The sequence below is a fragment of the Rhineura floridana genome, chromosome 1 (genome assembly GCF_030035675.1).
Source record: "Rhineura floridana isolate rRhiFlo1 chromosome 1, rRhiFlo1.hap2, whole genome shotgun sequence".
In the NCBI taxonomy this organism is placed as follows: domain Eukaryota; kingdom Metazoa; phylum Chordata; class Lepidosauria; order Squamata; family Rhineuridae; genus Rhineura; species Rhineura floridana.
This window is the reverse complement of record NC_084480.1, coordinates 167,218,070-167,234,735: the sequence shown is the minus strand read 5'-3', so window position 1 is coordinate 167,234,735 and position 16,666 is coordinate 167,218,070. Positions and strand designations below refer to the sequence as shown.

The 16,666-nt window shown below is 41.4% G+C and overlaps 1 protein-coding gene across 4 annotated transcripts in view; it reads right to left on the bottom strand.

Annotated features, from left to right (window-relative positions):
• Positions 1-1,521: 1,521 nt before the first annotated feature.
• Positions 1,522-16,666, bottom strand: part of TEDC1 (tubulin epsilon and delta complex 1) — a 40,715-nt gene continuing 25,570 nt past the window's right edge. For all 4 annotated transcript variants that reach the window (XM_061584601.1, XM_061584591.1, XM_061584608.1 and 1 more), the window contains exons 6-8: positions 16,048-16,134; positions 13,505-13,708; positions 1,522-2,138 (exon numbers count right to left, since the gene is read on the bottom strand). In XM_061584601.1, coding sequence (XP_061440585.1) covers positions 1,740-2,138; positions 13,505-13,708; positions 16,048-16,134 — 690 coding nt within the window. In that variant the 3' untranslated portion in view covers positions 1,522-1,739. The remainder of the gene's footprint in view (positions 2,139-13,504; positions 13,709-16,047; positions 16,135-16,666) is intronic.

The window sequence follows — 16,666 nt, the reverse complement described above, 5'->3', positions numbered from 1 at the left end:
TGGCTTCTGCAAGGGAAAATCCTGTCTCAGTAACCGATTAGAATTCTTTGAGAGTGTCAACAAGCATATAGATAGAGGTGATCCAGTGGACATAGTGTACTTAGACTTTCAAAAAGCGTTTGACAAGGTACCTCACCAAAGACTTCTGAGGAAGCTTAGCAGTCATGGAATAAAAGGAGAGGTCCTCTTGTGGATAAGGAATTGGTTAAGAAGCAGAAAGCAGAGAGTAGGAATAAACGGACAGTTCTCCCAATGGAGGGCTGTAGAAAGTGGAGTCCCTCAAGGATCAGTATTGGGACCTGTACTTTTCAACTTGTTCATTAATGACCTAGAATTAGGAGTGAGTCAAGTTTGAATGAAGTGGTCAAGTTTGCTGATGACACTAAATTGTTCAGGGTTGTTAAAACAAAAAGGGATTGCAAAGAGCTCCAAAAAGACCTCTCCAGACTGAGTGAATGGGTGGAAAAATGGCAAATGCAATTCAATATAAACAAGTGTAAAATTATGCATATTGGAGCAAAAAATCTTAATTTCACATATATGCTCATGGGGTCTGAACTGGCGGTGACCGACCAGGAGAGAGACCTCGGGGTTGTAGTGGATAGCACGATGAAAATGTCGACCCAGTGTGCGGCAGCTGTGAAAAAGGCAAATTCCATGCTAGGAATAATTAGGAAAGGTGTTGAAAATAAAACAGCCGATATCATAATGCCGTTGTATAAATCTATGGTGCGGCCACATTTGGAATACTGTGTACCGTTCTGGTCGCCTCATCTCCAAAAGGATATTCTAGAGTTGGAAAAGGTTCAGAAGAGGGCAACCAGAATGATCAAGGGGATGGAGCGACTCCCTTACGAGGGAAAGGTTGCAGCATTTGGGGCTTTTTAGTTTAGAGAAAAGGCGGGTCAGAGGAGACATGATAGAAGAAGTGTATAAAATTATGCATGGCATGGAGAAAGTGGATAGAGAAAAGTTCTTCTCCCTCTCTCATAATACTAGAACTCGTGGACATTCAAAGAAGCTGAATGTTGGAAGATTCAGGACAGACAAAAGGAAGTACTTCTTTACTCGGCGCATAGTTAAACTATGGAATTTGCTCCCACAAGATGCAGTAATGGCCACCAGCTTGGATGGCTTTAAAAGAAGATTAGACCAATTCATGGAGGACAGGGCTATCAATGGCTACTAGCCGTGATGGCTGTGCTGTGCCACCCTAGTCAGAGGCAGCATGCTTCTGAAAACCAGTTGCCGGAAGCCTCAGGAGGGGAGAGTGTTCTTGCACTCTGGTCCTGCTTGCGGGCTTCCCCCAGGCACCTGGTTGGCCACTGTGAGAACAGGATGCTGGACTAGATGGGCCACTGGCCTGATCCAGCAGGCTCTTCTTATGTTCTTATGATGAGGACTGGCTTAGCTGAATGGAAGCTGAGCAGTGACTGATACACATATCCAAGAAAGTAAAGGTGGTGGTAGGGTGTGTGTGTGGTGAGACTTGCAGTTCCCATTTACAGACTGGTGCTAATATTAATTTATTCATTGTATTTATTAACAGCCTCTTTAGTATTTAATATTAATTTTATTTAAATTGTTTGATTATTTAAAATCCAAAATGAGAAACAATCACAATAAATATAAAAAAGAAATAGTTGGCTCTAGAAGACAAGACCAACAAAAGGGTGGTAGCCTCATGTGTGGCCCAAAGCTGTCCCTTCAAATCGAATGAACAGTGCCAAATTCTATACCTAGTCTGCATTTCTTGTTTCTTGTCTTTTCATTGGTGGGATGAAAAGCACTTGACCAAGCCCCTCTGCAGCTTCATAAACCTTCTTCCTGCCTCCTTCCTGCCGCTCCTTCAACTCTGCCTCCAGTCTTGCTTCTTTCTTTCTCAGATCACAGATCACATCTGTCAATGCAATACCTTCTACAATGGGTTCCTGGGGTTCTGCTGACCTGATCATTTTGCTGGCCTTTAAATGCTTCCTTTTAAATACAAGTCTGTACGGTCCATGCATTGTATTGGTTCTACTGTCACTACTGTGGCATTTAAGGTCAGATAGTTTCAGCTCCACAACTTCTTCTACTTTTTTGACAGCCCTGCAGAACTCCCTTTCTCCCAGTTGCTTCTGCTCTCTTGTTCTGACCTGTGAAGAAGAAATAACAATTATGCTGAATAACGTGGTACAAAATAGAAAGGATGGAACAGTCTGTTTTCTTGAATCTTGGTTAATTAACAGACCTCAGCGATGCCATTTCTCTCTTCAGAAACAGGACCCCAATCATCTCTTTAGTTGACCACAGCCAGTGCTTCGTTTTGGGAGGGGGAGGCAAAATATTTAGGTGCGAATACTCACATTTTGATAAAAAAGGGCCATAACCAACACAAGGCATAAAAAGAAAAGGTGATGGTACTTCATACCGGTGAGTCCCATCATAAAAAAAGCTCTGATTACAGCTAATGTCTATTCATCCCTCCCTCACCTCCTCCAATAAAAGTCAGCTGAGCTCTAAGACACTGAAACTACAGAATGTTCTATAGCAAAATCCTTTTTAGTGCTGTATCAGCTCCCATCTTCTTTTCCATTGTAGCGAAACCATCCCACTGCAGCACTGGGCTTGCTAGAGAGGTTTAAAGCTCTTCACTAGGCTGTGGTGAATGTAGTGTGATCCTGTCTGTTTGCATATGTGATTGTGGAATGATCCTGCTTATACAGACATAATGCAGTTTTTTTGTGGCAAGTGCAATGCACGTGTGTTAATGTATGTTTGATGGCCATTTTACTGCCTGCAGAGAGTTGGCCAGTTTTGAATGTGGCCCTCAGGCCGAAAAATGTTAGCCACCCGTTCACTTGATTCTTTTTCTCTCTCTAAGTACCCCCATTTCTTTGTTGTTTTGTTTCGAAAGTCCTGGTGCATGCTGTTTATTCACGTTACCTCGACTTTCTTTCTTGTACCTCTGCTCTAGATCCCTTTCAATTCAAATTTTGTCCCTTGCACTTCACTGAGACGGCTCTTACGAAGACCACATATGACCTCCTTACTGTAAAGTTTAAAAGTCTCTATTCAGTTCTTATTTTACTCTATCTTTATGCAGACTTTGATACGGTTGTTGAACTCTCTGGGGTGTTTTGATTCTCTTCTTACTTGGTTTGTTTCTTATTTGTCAGGCCATTCATTTAATCTGTTGGCTGAAGGTTGTGTCTTTTCCCCTCTTAGTTGGGGTATCACAGGGCTCAGTTTTAAGATCTTTGTTGTTTTCCCTTTATGTGTTAACCCTGTGCAACCTTATTCGATCTCATGGCCTTCAGTATCATTTGTATGCTGATGAAACGGTTATATTTTTCAACCCGAACTCTTTCTGATGTCCAACATGACAGTACAGAATGCCTTTCGGACATTTACGCCTGAATTATTATTATTACTGACTTCCGGGAAGGGTGACTTCGCTTGTGCCTGCTTTTGGGACGGGCTCCCGCCTCAAAAGAAGCTTATTCAGATATAAATCAGTCAGAACATTTTTTTTTTTGACTGATGAAATTTCTCCCGGGCAGGGAGAAACGTAGAGATCAACCTCAAAAGCCTGTTTTTGTTGGGAGGACTGGATTTCATTAATTTATGAGATAAGGTCCAGCCAACAATGCCGGACGGACTTTCTAACAAGCTCTATCTGCTTAAGCGATACGTTTATCTTTTCTTTAAAGAGAGAACGGACTAACAGGCAAGCACCCTTCTTTCTATTATTTTTTTTTACTTGGTTTAAATTGTTACAGCAAAAGGAGATTTGTCAGATTGATCGGCTTTGGACAACTTCTGGGTGAGATATAACTCTTTTCTGTTATTCACGAAATTAACAGCTTATCTCTGTTTCTGTCGCAAAAAGCTGTCCTGGAAGTGCATTCTAAAGATAATAAACAGAAGAGGGATTTCTATTCCTGATTTCTATTCCGAGGAATATTATATTGTCTGGGACTATTCTCTTTTTGGTCTATTTTATTTTGACGAATCTGCTTCTTCACGACGCCACTAACTGTTTTGATGCTGGGAACTAAATTTGTTTTGCATTCTTGAACATAGAGAGATAAGGCAGGTTGCTCTGTTTATACTGTGATGTCATCAAGCCTGGAATATTAACCCAATTGTTGCTGAAATAAGAAGTGGTTCTTCTTTATTTTTGTTTTGTTTTGCTTTGTTTTCGTGGTTTTAAAAATGGCAATCAAGAAAGTGGCTGAGAATCTGGAAGTAACTATGTTTCAGAAAATAATGGATGAGATTGAGATAACGAAACAAACCCTGCGACAGGGCAGTAAGGAGCTGAAAATTGAACTGAGCAAAATGACGCAGGAGCTTAAAGAAATAGGGGATCCTGTGAGAGAGGAGAATGAGATCAGAGATGAGAAAAGAAAAAATAAAGGGAAGATACAAGCCCTGGAGATTGGAACAAATGTGGAATTGGAAAAAGATCTGGAGTTTATGGATTTTAGAAATAAAATCTACTGTTTGGAATTTAACGTTATCTCTGAAGAAATTAATGAAGATATTAGAGATAAAGTTATCAATGGCTTGGATAATCTTCTGGACTGGAATGATGTGATGGAGCTTGATATAGAGAAAATCTATGGAATTAACTGCAGCCATGTGACAATGGAAAAACTCTTAAGAGATGAGCCAGTGCATTTTGTAAAAAAGAAGAACACAGATATGACTTTACAACAGTATTTCAGCAACTTATTTAGAATGGATGGCAAGAAAATATTTGGGATAGAGGAAATTCCCATCAGACTCTTATTATATGACTATGGTTACAACAGCAAGATTATTATGGAATACTGATAATGGAAGATTGGACACTGAAATTACTGGACTTAACAGGACTATTGAAGATGGAAGATGGAACTAATAGGGATAATGGAATAATGGCTATTGAAATTATTGGACCTAACAGATTCTGATGAGATGGATTAACCGAAATGTTTATTTGGACTATGGTTATGACAATAAGATTATTATAATTATTAACGAGATGGATTAATTGACATGTTTATTTGGAGAAAAATTGATAGATATATTTCTTAAAGAATTGAAACCTCTCTTTGACTTTTTGTGGAAAGAATAAAGTAATGTTTATGAGATTTGATGATTAATTAAGATAACTACTGGAGGAAAGTGATTTTATAATATGATTTAAGAGACAGGATTGTTATATATTGTAGACCTATAACTGATTTGATCTGCGACAAATCGGAAGTCAACATTTTATTTTTTTTGTTTAATCATTTTTGTTTTGTTTTGTTTTTTGTCTTTGAATGTTTTATGATTTTGTTTTCTATGTTTTATGAAAATTTGAATAAAAATTATTGTAAAAAAAAAAGAAAACAGAACTCCTCCACCACAAAAAAAAAAAAAAAAAAAAATTATTATTACTATTCAATTTATTAGTCGCCCATCTGGCTGGTTGACCAGCTTCATTGGTGCCTAAAACTTAAAATGGTGAATATACATTTGCCATCAATGTACCTCTATATCCTGTGAAGGAAGCACATAGTCTTGGTTTTACTTTTGACTCTTTCTTTTGTTCCCCACATTAATGCTGTAGTAAGTTCTGCTGTTTTTTCCTCTATAATATAACTAGAACCAGACCTTTTTTGTCCTCTGCAAAGATGTTAGTTTATGCTTTAGTAATTTCTCACCTTGACTATTGCAATCTTCGTTTGACTGGTCTTCCACAAACTCTTACCAGTCCCTTGGTCTCTATTCAACATTCTACTGCAAGGTTATTTATTTGGCCCGTCATTTTGACCATGTTATTCCATTTTTAAAGTCCCTTCACTGGCTCCCTATTTATTTCAGGATTCAGTACAAGCTTCTTGTTTTAACTTTTAAAGCTTCACACATTCTGGCTCCTCCTTATCTCTTAGTTCTTGTTTCTCATTATAGCCCCACTCAGGATCTCTGCTCCTCAAACTCTTTGCTTCTCACCCATCTCAGGATTCTTGGCTCTTTAGGTCAACTTGTCCATTTTCTCTTACTGCTCCATATTCCTGGAATTGTCTCCCAGAACACTTGCGGACTGCTTCCTCAATTTCAGTTTTTAAGTCTTCTTTTAAAAACCTTCCTTTTTTCCAAAGCTTTGGGAGTTTCAACTTGGGGTTTTAAATTTTTTCCCCTATATTTGTATACCTAGATTATGTGTATTTGAAGTCCTCTCTTTGTTGTCCCTCCTTTCCCTTGTTGTCCTCATTTATTTTATTTAGATTGTACGCCTTATTGGGCAGGGCCTTGTTTTTATTGTTTTATTTTATATACAGTGCCATGTGCATCTGATGGCGCTATATAAATAAGTAAATGATGATAATGATAAGAAGAAGAAGAATAATTTTAATTTACAGTAAGACTCTAATGCTAAAAACTAGTAGTTGTCAAGAGAAGGGGAGTCCACTCTTTGTTTGTGCAGGGAAGAGCAGCCACTTCTACAGTAGACAACATAACACTTTACCACAACATGACCAGCCAAGGTGATGGTGGGTGTGCTGCTGTGGTGAGGCTCAGCATTCTCTATAGACAGGAAAGGGAAGGAGAGGCAGGCAGGTGCTAAAACAGCCACTGCCTCCACTACCTACTATGAGAAAGGAAGCTGTCCTTTTTGTTCCAGCAGCTAAAAAATGGAAATTGGTACTTGCCATGAATTGGAGTTTGCTGATTATGCTGGGATGCATTCTATGACTAAGATTACTCCTCCCTCTGGACTCAGTAGGCAGGGCTTCCAAATCTTGCATGTCCTCATCCAGGGGGAGGAGTCATCTCACTCTCCAGAACCACCACTGACAGAGCAGGACAACCCCTCAACTCCAACAATAAAACCTCCAACCGGAAGGAAAATCTAACTACAAAACTACTGTCAGTGCCAGGGAAAGTGTAAAATAGGAAAGAGGACAGAAAGAAACTGAAAAAACGGCCAACTGGCCCAAACACTCAGACAGCCATAAAAGACAAACTTTCTAAACATCATGTAAGGCGAAAGTTGCAGCCCTGCACCCAAGCCCCCCATAGAACAAGACACTCCTATAAACAGAAGAGGGATAGCAAGGGAGGGGATGAATGCACCCCAGCATAATCACCTAACTCCAATTCAAGGTAGGTACCAATTTCTGGTTTTGCCCAATTATGCTGGGATGCATTCTATGACTAAGATATACCAGAGCAGCGTGCTGTTAATACCAAGTTGGTCTCCTCTGCTCCCTTACTTTGTCCTCACCACCATCTGTAATACCTTCCTGCCAAAAGTTGCATTTGAAGATGAAAATGAGTCAATTTTGTAGTGCTTTATTAATGTGTGAAGAGAGGCCTAGGTGGCCACCTTACACATATCCAGAATTGGGCAGTTCACTTTGAATGCAGCTGAAGCCGCTGCACCCCTGAGAGTGAGCTGTCGCCTCTTTAGGGAGTTCCTTGTCCAAAGCCACATATGCCTGCTCAATAGCCCCTCTCAGCAACCTTGAGACAGAAGGTGTTGAAACCTTCTGACCCTTGGATAAACCCGCAAAAGCCATGAAAAGGGCTTCAAGATTTCCTGAATTCCAGGTTCCTGACCAAACAGAAACGCAGGGCCATTCTGACATCGAAATGATGCCACCTGTGCTCCTGATTGCATGAAGGATTGGGACAGAATGAAGGTAGAATCTCCTCCTAAGACCTGTGGCAAACAGAACACACCTTTTGCATGAAAGCAGGGTCAGACCTAAACACAACCTTGTCACAGTGAAAGATGCACCACTGGGAAGATGCAGAAAGAGCTCCCAACTCTGATACCCATGGGGCAGAGATGACAGCCATTAAGAAAACAGTCTTAAATGTTAGCAGTTCTAGAGAACAGGTAGCAATGGGTTCAAGCCATGGGGATCCAGACAGGGCCATCAGTACCCAGGATAAATTCCAAGTATACATCACCTTGGGAGAAGTCAGTAGTACTCCCCTGATGAACCTCCTATACAACAGGTTTGATGAAATGGTCTCTGCTCCAGAGGAAGAGAAAACACTATTAAGAGCAGAGGCCTACCACTTAATGGTGTTGGCACTAAGACCCTTATATACAACCACCTGAAGGAACTGAGAACTACTGGATTACGTTATATTATAAATTCTATTAATGGATGCCCTTCTGAAAGACAGCAGGGAAGACAGTCAATCAGATCCACTTAGCCTCCAAGCAGTCAAGTGGAACAGATCTGGTTGAAGGTGAACCACAGGACCCTGGAGCAAAAGGTCCCAGGGCAGAGGCAGCTTCCAAGGTTCCTGTACTGAGAGATTCAGAGGGTCCAGGAACCAGGGTCTCTGCGGCCAAAATGGGGCTATCAAAATCACATGAGCCCTGAGGGATCTGATTTTCTGGACTGTGCACTGAAGAAGTCAAAAAGGTGGGAAAGTGTACAGAAGTCAAGGAGGCCATAGTTTCCAGGGCATCTGTGGCCCAGGCTGAGAAACAACTCCTATGGGATATGAAGACTGGAATCTGAGCATTCTCCTATGAGACAAACAGATCCACTTTGAGCCATCCCATCCACCTCACCATCTTCTGCTGTCACTACACCTCCATTATGGAATGGTGAGCCAATCCATCAGGTCATTGCCCAGTCCAGCCAGATATTCTGCTCTGAGTGACATCAGGATTCTCTCTGCCAGGCAAAACAATCTGAGTGCCTCCGCTATGAACGCCCGGGAATGGATGCCCCCGATTGTTGACATACACTTTTGCTGAAGTGTTGTCAGTGTATATCAGCAAGTGGGCTCCCCACTTGACGAAAATTTGTCAAGAAATATGGAAAACTAAACAATGGCCCACAGACTGGAAGCATTCAGTATACATCCCAATTCCAAAGAAAGGGGATCCCACAGAATGCAGTAATTATCAAAGTATTGCCTTAATATCCCATGCAAGTAAAGTAAAGCTCAAGATTCTACAACAAAGGCTCTTACCATATATGGAGCGAGAAATGCCAGACGTCCAAGCTGGATTTAGAAAGGGAAGAGATACCAGAGATCATATCACAAACATACGTTGGATAATGGAATGGACGAAAGAATTTCAGAAGGAAATCACCCTGTGCTTTATAGATTACAGCAAAGCCTTTGACTGTGTAGATCATGAAAAACTATGGAATTCTTTAAAAGAAATGGGGGTGCCACAGCATCTGATTGTCCTGATGCACAACCTGTACTCTGGACAAGAGGCTACTGTAAGGACAGAATATGGAGAACCAACTGGTTCCCAATCGGAAAGGGTGTGAGACGGGTGTATTTTATCACCCTACTTGTTTAATCTATACGCTGAACATATCATATGGAAAGCAGGATTGGACGAAGATGAAGGAGGTGTGAAAATTGGAAGCCTTATGAAGTTTGTGGATGATACAAAACTGGGAGGGATAGCTAACACAATGGAAGACAGGAATAATCCAAAGGGACCTGGATAGACTAGAAAATTGGGCTGAAATTAATAAAATGAAATTCAATAGACAAATGCAAGATTCTGCATTTAGGCCACAAAAACAAAATGCACGAGTACAGGATGGGAAATACCCGGCTTAGCAGTAGTGCGTGTGAGAAGCACCTTGGAAATGTAGTGGATCGCAAGTTGAACGTGACCCAGCAGTGTGATGCTGCAGCAAAAAAGGCAAATGCGGTTTTGGGCTGCATAAACAGAGCTATAGTTTCCAGGTCGAGGGAAGTAATAGTCCCACTATATTCTGCATTAGTCAGGCCTCATCTGGAATACTGCGTTCAGTTCTGGGCGCCTCATTTTAAGAAAGATATAGAGAAGTTAGAGCGGGTTCAGAAGAGGGCGACGAGGATGATAGCCGGTATGGAGAACAAGTCTTATGAGGAAAGGTTGAAGGAACTTGGCATGTTCAGTCTGGTGAAGAGAAGGCTGAGGGGTGACATGATTGCACTCTTTAAGTACCTGAAGGGCTGTCACATAGAGGAGGGTACAGATTTGTTCTCTGCTGCCCCAGAGGGTAGGACTAGGTCTAATGGTTTTAAGTTGCAGGAGCGTAGATTCAGATTGGACATTAGAAGGAACTTCTTGACAGTAAGGGCAGTTCGGCAATGGAACCAACTGCCTAGGGAGGTGGTGGGATCCCCTTCGCTGGATGTCTTCAAGCAGAGGCTGGACAGCTGTCTGCGGGAGATGCTCTAGCTGTGGATTTCCTGCTGTGAGCAGGGGGTTGGACTCGATGGCCTACAAGGCCCCTTCCAACTCTATGATTCTAGGATTCTATGAATAGTTTAAGATATGGAGACGATACCATACTACTAGCAGAAACCAGAAATGATTTTAAACAAATGCTGATGAAAGTTAAAGAGGAAAGCAGAAAAGCAGGACTACAGTCAACGTCAAAAAGACTAAAGTAATGACAACAGAAGATTTATGTCACTTTAAAGTTGACAATGAGGACATTAAACTTGTCAAGGATTATCAATACCTTGGCACAGTCATTAACCCAAATAGAGACCAAAGTCAAGAAATCAGAAGAAGGCTAGGACTGGGGAGTGCAGCTATGAGAGAACTAGAAAAGGTCCTCAAATGCAAAGTTCTATCACTGAACACTAAAGACAGGATCATTCAGACCATGGTATTCCCGATCTCTATGTATGGATGTTAAAGTTGGACAGTGAAAAAAGCAGGTAAGAGAAAAATAATTTGAAATGTGGTGTTGGGAGAGCTTTGCGCATACCCTGGACTGTGAAAAAGACAAATAATTGGGTGTTAGGACAAATTAAACCAGAACTATCACTAGAAGCTAAAATGATGAAACTGAGGTTATCATACTTTGGACACATCATGAGAAGACAGGATTCACTAGAAAAGACAATAATGCTGGGAAAAACAGAAGGGAGTAGAAAAAGAGGAAGGCCAAACAAGAGATGGATTGATTCCATAAAGGAAGCCACAGACCTGAACTTACAAGATCTGAACAGGGTGGTTCATGACAGATGCTGTTGGAGGTCACTGATTCATAGGGTCGCCATAAGTCGTAATCAGCTTGAAAGCACGTAACAACAACAAAAAAACTAAGACCAAGAGTGCTGTATTGTCTGACCTCCCAGATGGGCCTCCCATCACGAGCGACTGGCATCTGTTGTGATACAGTTCTCAGCGGCTCCTCAAGGTTCATTCCCAACTCCAGCCTGTGAGGAGCCAACCACTATTGTAGCTCCTGATGCACTGCATAGGTAACCACCAACTTCGACCTCCTTTGGGCAATGTCATCCTGATAGGGACAGAGCAACTGGACGGGCCTGGAGTGGAATCTGGACTAGCGGATGATATTGAAAACAGAGGCCATCAGACCCTGAAGTTGTGCCAGGTCCAAAAGGTCTATCTTCCTAGAGGACTGCACCTTCAACAATGCTTTCCACAGTTTGATTACCAGTTCCTGAGTCAGAAACATCTTGAACTGCATGGTGTGTAGAACCACTGCCAGATGGCTGACAGACTGCACTGGGACAAGAGAGCTCTTCTTGAAATTGACTATCCACCCCAACCTCTGAAGACATGAGAAAGTGTTGTGCGTTGCCAATGCGCATGTCTCTGTCTGGCACCCTCACCAGAATGTTGTCAAGATACGGGTGTATACACCCGCCCTGAGTACGTAGAAAAGCCGCCACCGTCACCAGCACCTTGGTGAAAACCCTCGGCACTGAGGACAGGCCAAAGGACAGCACCTGATACTGGTTGGCATAACAAAATCTCATGAAGTGCCAGTAAGCAGGACTAATGGTAATGTGGATATGAGCCTCCAAGAGATCTATCGAGGTCATCCAGTCTCCTTTTCTTAGTGCTGTGACGATAGACTTGAGGGTTTCCATCTTTTTGGAGACCCACCTCTTTAACCATTTTAGATCTAATATGGCCCAGACATCACAATTTTTCTTGGGCACTAAGAAAAAAACTGAACAGACCCCAGATGTCTACTGCAAGGGAGGAGATCCTTAATGGCCATCTGGTTAGTCTGATGTATGAGCGGGCATTGGGATTTTGGGGTGGGGATGAATACATTTCGAGGGAGTTGATCAAACCTGATGGAATAATCCTGGGAGACTGTTTCCCTTACTCACCTGTTGGATGTAATCTCTTCCCACAGGCTGGCAAACGATAGAAGCCAGGCCCCACCGTCACAGTGTCTATGGGAACATGAGAGTCAGGAGTCCTCCTTCTTTGCCCCTTTTGGGAAATGGGAGGAACTGAATTGAGCAGAATTCCACTGCAATCCATGGCCTCCGCCTCTCTCATAGAATAGTAGAGTTGGAAGGGACCTACAAGGCCATCTAGTCCAATCCCTTGCTCAATGCAGGAATCCAAATCAAAACAAATCAAATCCTGTCTACCCCACCTGGATTTGAAAGGGGAGAAACCATGGCCTCTGTTGATGGGATTAAATGAACGAAAAGACTGCTGTTGAGATGGTTTCTTAAATCCATCTCTGAGGAAGAGCCTTTTTTTTTTATCCTTGGTCTCCCCAAGGTAGGCCTCCAGTTTTCCAAAAAAAAGTTGTTGTTCTGCACACAGCAAATTGAGAAGCTTGTTTTGAGAGAAGGAGTCAATCTCTCACCGGCGAAGCCAAATGTTGTGCCATGGACACCATAGACCTGGCCCTGAACTGAAAAGCATCCAGGGAGGCATCCGTAGCCAGTGCTAAGACATGGAACATTTCTTGGGGCCATCCTTAACCGACTAGGGAGTGTTGTCATTATGCAACAGCTCCAAAGGTAGGCTGCTTGTGAAAAGAAGGAAGAGGTGGCCACAGCCTTGGAAACCATTGCATCAGACTCAAAGCTATGGTGCAAGGCACCCTCCACCCTCTTATCACAGGGATCCTTACGACCACTTTCCCCCTCCATAGACAGAATCAAAGGAGCAGCTATGGCTGCCACCAATGGAAAGTGCAGCTGCTATGTGACAGGCAAATGGAAGGTGTATAGGTGTTCTGTTTTTTTTACAAAATTGGTGATAGACTTGGACCTATTTGGTTGAGACCACTCTGCCTTCCACATTCTATCAAACTCCTTATGCAAGGGAATGACAGCAGGTTTTGCTTCCATTGAAGGAAAGCCTTTTTAGCTTCAGAGGCGGCAGTTGTGCCCTCAGAACTCCCCTCCTCAGGCATCTGAAGTATGCTGCAAGCCTTAATTAAGAAAGAGCGGAATAACTTAGCAGAAAACAATCAATCTGGTCTAAACACAACCTCTATCTGTTCCTCAGACAACTCAACCCCCCTTCTCCAGTTTTGGCCAAGGGAGGGAGTAATCCTAGTCATAGAATGCATCCCAGCATAATCAGGCAAATGTGTGGGGTGGGGAAGAAGATGTGTGATTACATGTATTCCCTCATTAACAGGATACTGGGTGAATCAGTCTTTTGCCTTCCTATAGAGAAGGGGGAGGAAACAAAATGAGGCCAAAACAGAGTTTTTAATTCAATCAATCTGGATGTCTAACAATCTGGATTTCTTACCTTTCCATGGCAACTCAGTTTCTTGTATGCTATAAGCTCATCCAGCCCATCACGTAGAGTCAACAGATCTTTCCTGCATCTGTCCAGTTCTTTAATTGTTCTATTAATGTCATAACAATACAGGTCAGCACTTGGCAAAATACTGTCTTTGTTACACGTTTTGTGGGGGTTTGCATTTTCTGTTGAAGGATCTAAAAGGGTCTCCTGGTAGATGGGCAGAGAAAGAAGAATTCCAAAGTTGCATTAATTTTTCATAATTCATAGCTTAACAGAGGAACTTGTTACAATATTTGTCTAGAGACTGTTAAGACAGATAAACAAGGTTAGATTCTGTTTGAAATGGTATGCAGTTCTCTAGTGACAGATTCTATTCTCAGAAAGCCACTTATTCCCAACAACAGGACTGGTTTAGGCATTTGCACATGGAAACTACTCTGGGTACCTACCTCATAGAGAAAGAAATGATGCGTTTGGGGAACACTTTGGAAGAACAGTAGATACAAGACATATTTAATATCTGCCACAACAACAAATACCACCACTCTTAAAAAGCAAATAATCCAAATCCAAAACAAGTGTGGCTTTCACATGCCATTCACAGCATGTGGTACACCTCTGCCTACAGTGCTCCAGAACTAGTTATCTACAGAAGTTCGAATAAATGATCCCTGAAATCAGAGGAGAGTTCAAGTAGGGAAAGAACAGCTTGCTACCTCTGATTATTCCTCCCACTCTGGCCATTTCTTCTGACTTGTAGTATTTTTGCTGGGGGCTACATTGGGAGGACACACACACACCCCTTTAAAAGATGTGGCTAAATTTACAATTCCTAATCTCGCCAAATTAAAAAATTATAAGATAATTCTTAGCTTCTTCCATCATTTCAACAAAAATGGCTTGCCTCTAAAAATCTCTATGCAGAGCTAGTCCCCACCAAAGCAAAACAAAAAAACCCTCTTAGACTTTAAAACATTTTCTGAACCCAAGTATTAACCTTAACCTAGGGAGCTATTTTTTGTTGTTGCTTCTGTATAACACAAAACCTGCACAATTTCATCAGTAACAAAGTTGGTGTGTTAAAGGGTTATCAGTTTAGTTACTCTCTCAAAGACTAAACGGCTCCTAGTCACCACAAATGCCCATACCTGTGTGGGCTCTGAACTACTTCACCGAAAGATCCTTAAGTACTGTATGAAAACAGATTTTAAATACTCATTTTGTTATGTTTTTAAGGAATATTTTCTGCAGCAGTAAAAGTGTTGTATGTTTATATTCAAGCAGAATGGATGTACTCATTCCAGAAGCCTTCATCAGATGCAAAGCAGATTTTATGAGTTCTTAAAAACATACAATGCTGTTCAGAGAAATCTGCAATTCTAAACAAGTTACCAGACTGCAATTTTGGCAGCTCACAAAATTTAGCACTCTAGTTTGTAATGAAGCCATTTTGTTTACAGCAAAATTTATACTATCATATTTTAAAAAGTATAGAAGAGCAGACATTTCTTTCATTTGTAATGACTGCAGTTGTATGGAGTTTCATTCAGCTCAACACTGCAATCGAGATAGGAATCTTTCTTTCACTGGTACTGGCTAATCCGCAAAAAAGGATGGAATGCATGTGATTTTATAGCAAAATCTCCTAATCTGAGAGCGTTAGTTTATTGTAGGAAGGAGAGCAGAACATTTTGCACCATCCAAGCAGGCATAGGTCCATGGTGCTAAACAAGTCAAAGCATGCTTTGCGGATGGGGCAGGACTTGCAAGAATGAAGTAGGGATGGGGTTTCATTGCCTAGTTCCGATCTGCTTGAATTCTGAGAGTCCATGTTTTGTTGCCAATCCACCCTTTTTTGTTGCCGTTGGGTTTTGCAACTGACAATCCGTTGATTTTTTAAAGTGAAAAAATAATGTAATTTTTAACTATAACGGCTATGAAAACGCTTATGCTATTCCACTTTTTTTTCTATTTACATATCCATTAGGCAGATAATCACCTAAAATTGGAGGGAGGTTAATGGATGTAAAGAGCGATCGTTATCACCTAGAAAGCAGTTAAGAATGCATCAGCTTAGAGGAAAGCCAATTACAAAGACAATAATGTAAAATTTGGAGCAATTTTTTTTAAAAAAACGTGCTGATGACAACTGCAACCCGCCACAAGAAATCAATGCTGGTCCAAAAAGGCAGCTGACTGTCAGATTATGTCGAATTCCGGTACTAAATCTAGTTTAGCGGATATTCTCCCCCATCCCTAGAATGAAGGTTGCCTTGACATCTTCATCAGCAGAGATGGCAACTCATTCCCACCATAGGCCTCAAGAGGAGCTCCTACTCCCATTCCAAATACTGTCCTAAGATCTAAAGCAAGCATCGTATGTTTCCTAGCCTTTGTTCATAAGGATTGTCTTATCCACCTTTTAAGAGGGAACTCTTGCAGGCTATGATTTGCTGGAACAAGAGGTCAGCAAAATATATCTGTGTATATTTTTTTTGCAGCAAAACAATAAAATATATAATTACACCACAAGTATTGAACCATACCATCCAATGCCAGTAAACTGGTTCCAGGGGTTTCCATTTGAGAAAAGCTTCCAGTCGACAGCTACAGGATTCGATGAACTGCAACAGCTGACCAAAAAGAAAAGAACTGCCTCATTACTGCTATGTGATTGAAAGTGATATTCTCAGCACATATTAGCTAGAATTCTGCATTAGATCAGTCCAAATTCTGCAAACCACCAAAGTTAGCCAGATTTTTAAAAGTAACTTCACACTAATATTAATATTTTGCATTTATGTAACGCTTTAGAGTATTTCACAAACATTACCATATTAATATTCTTAAAAAACACCTTTTTGGATAGGTCACAAAAGTGGGGGGACATAAGTAGAGCCTGCTGAATCAGGCCAATGGGCCATCCAATCCAACATCCTGCTCTCACACACCCTTAGCACATGCTTGACTCCCTTGTCATCCAAAGGTCCAACTGCCTCCCTAGCCAGTCTTCTGCTAGTAAAATATTTAAATATTATGTTGTTGTTGGTCTTTGTTTTTAGCAATGTCTTTATTGTCTGCTTACATTTGTTTTGCCAAGGTTTGTGCTCCTTTTTGTTCTCTTCATTTGGACAAGACTTCCATTTTCTAAAGGAAGCCTTTTTG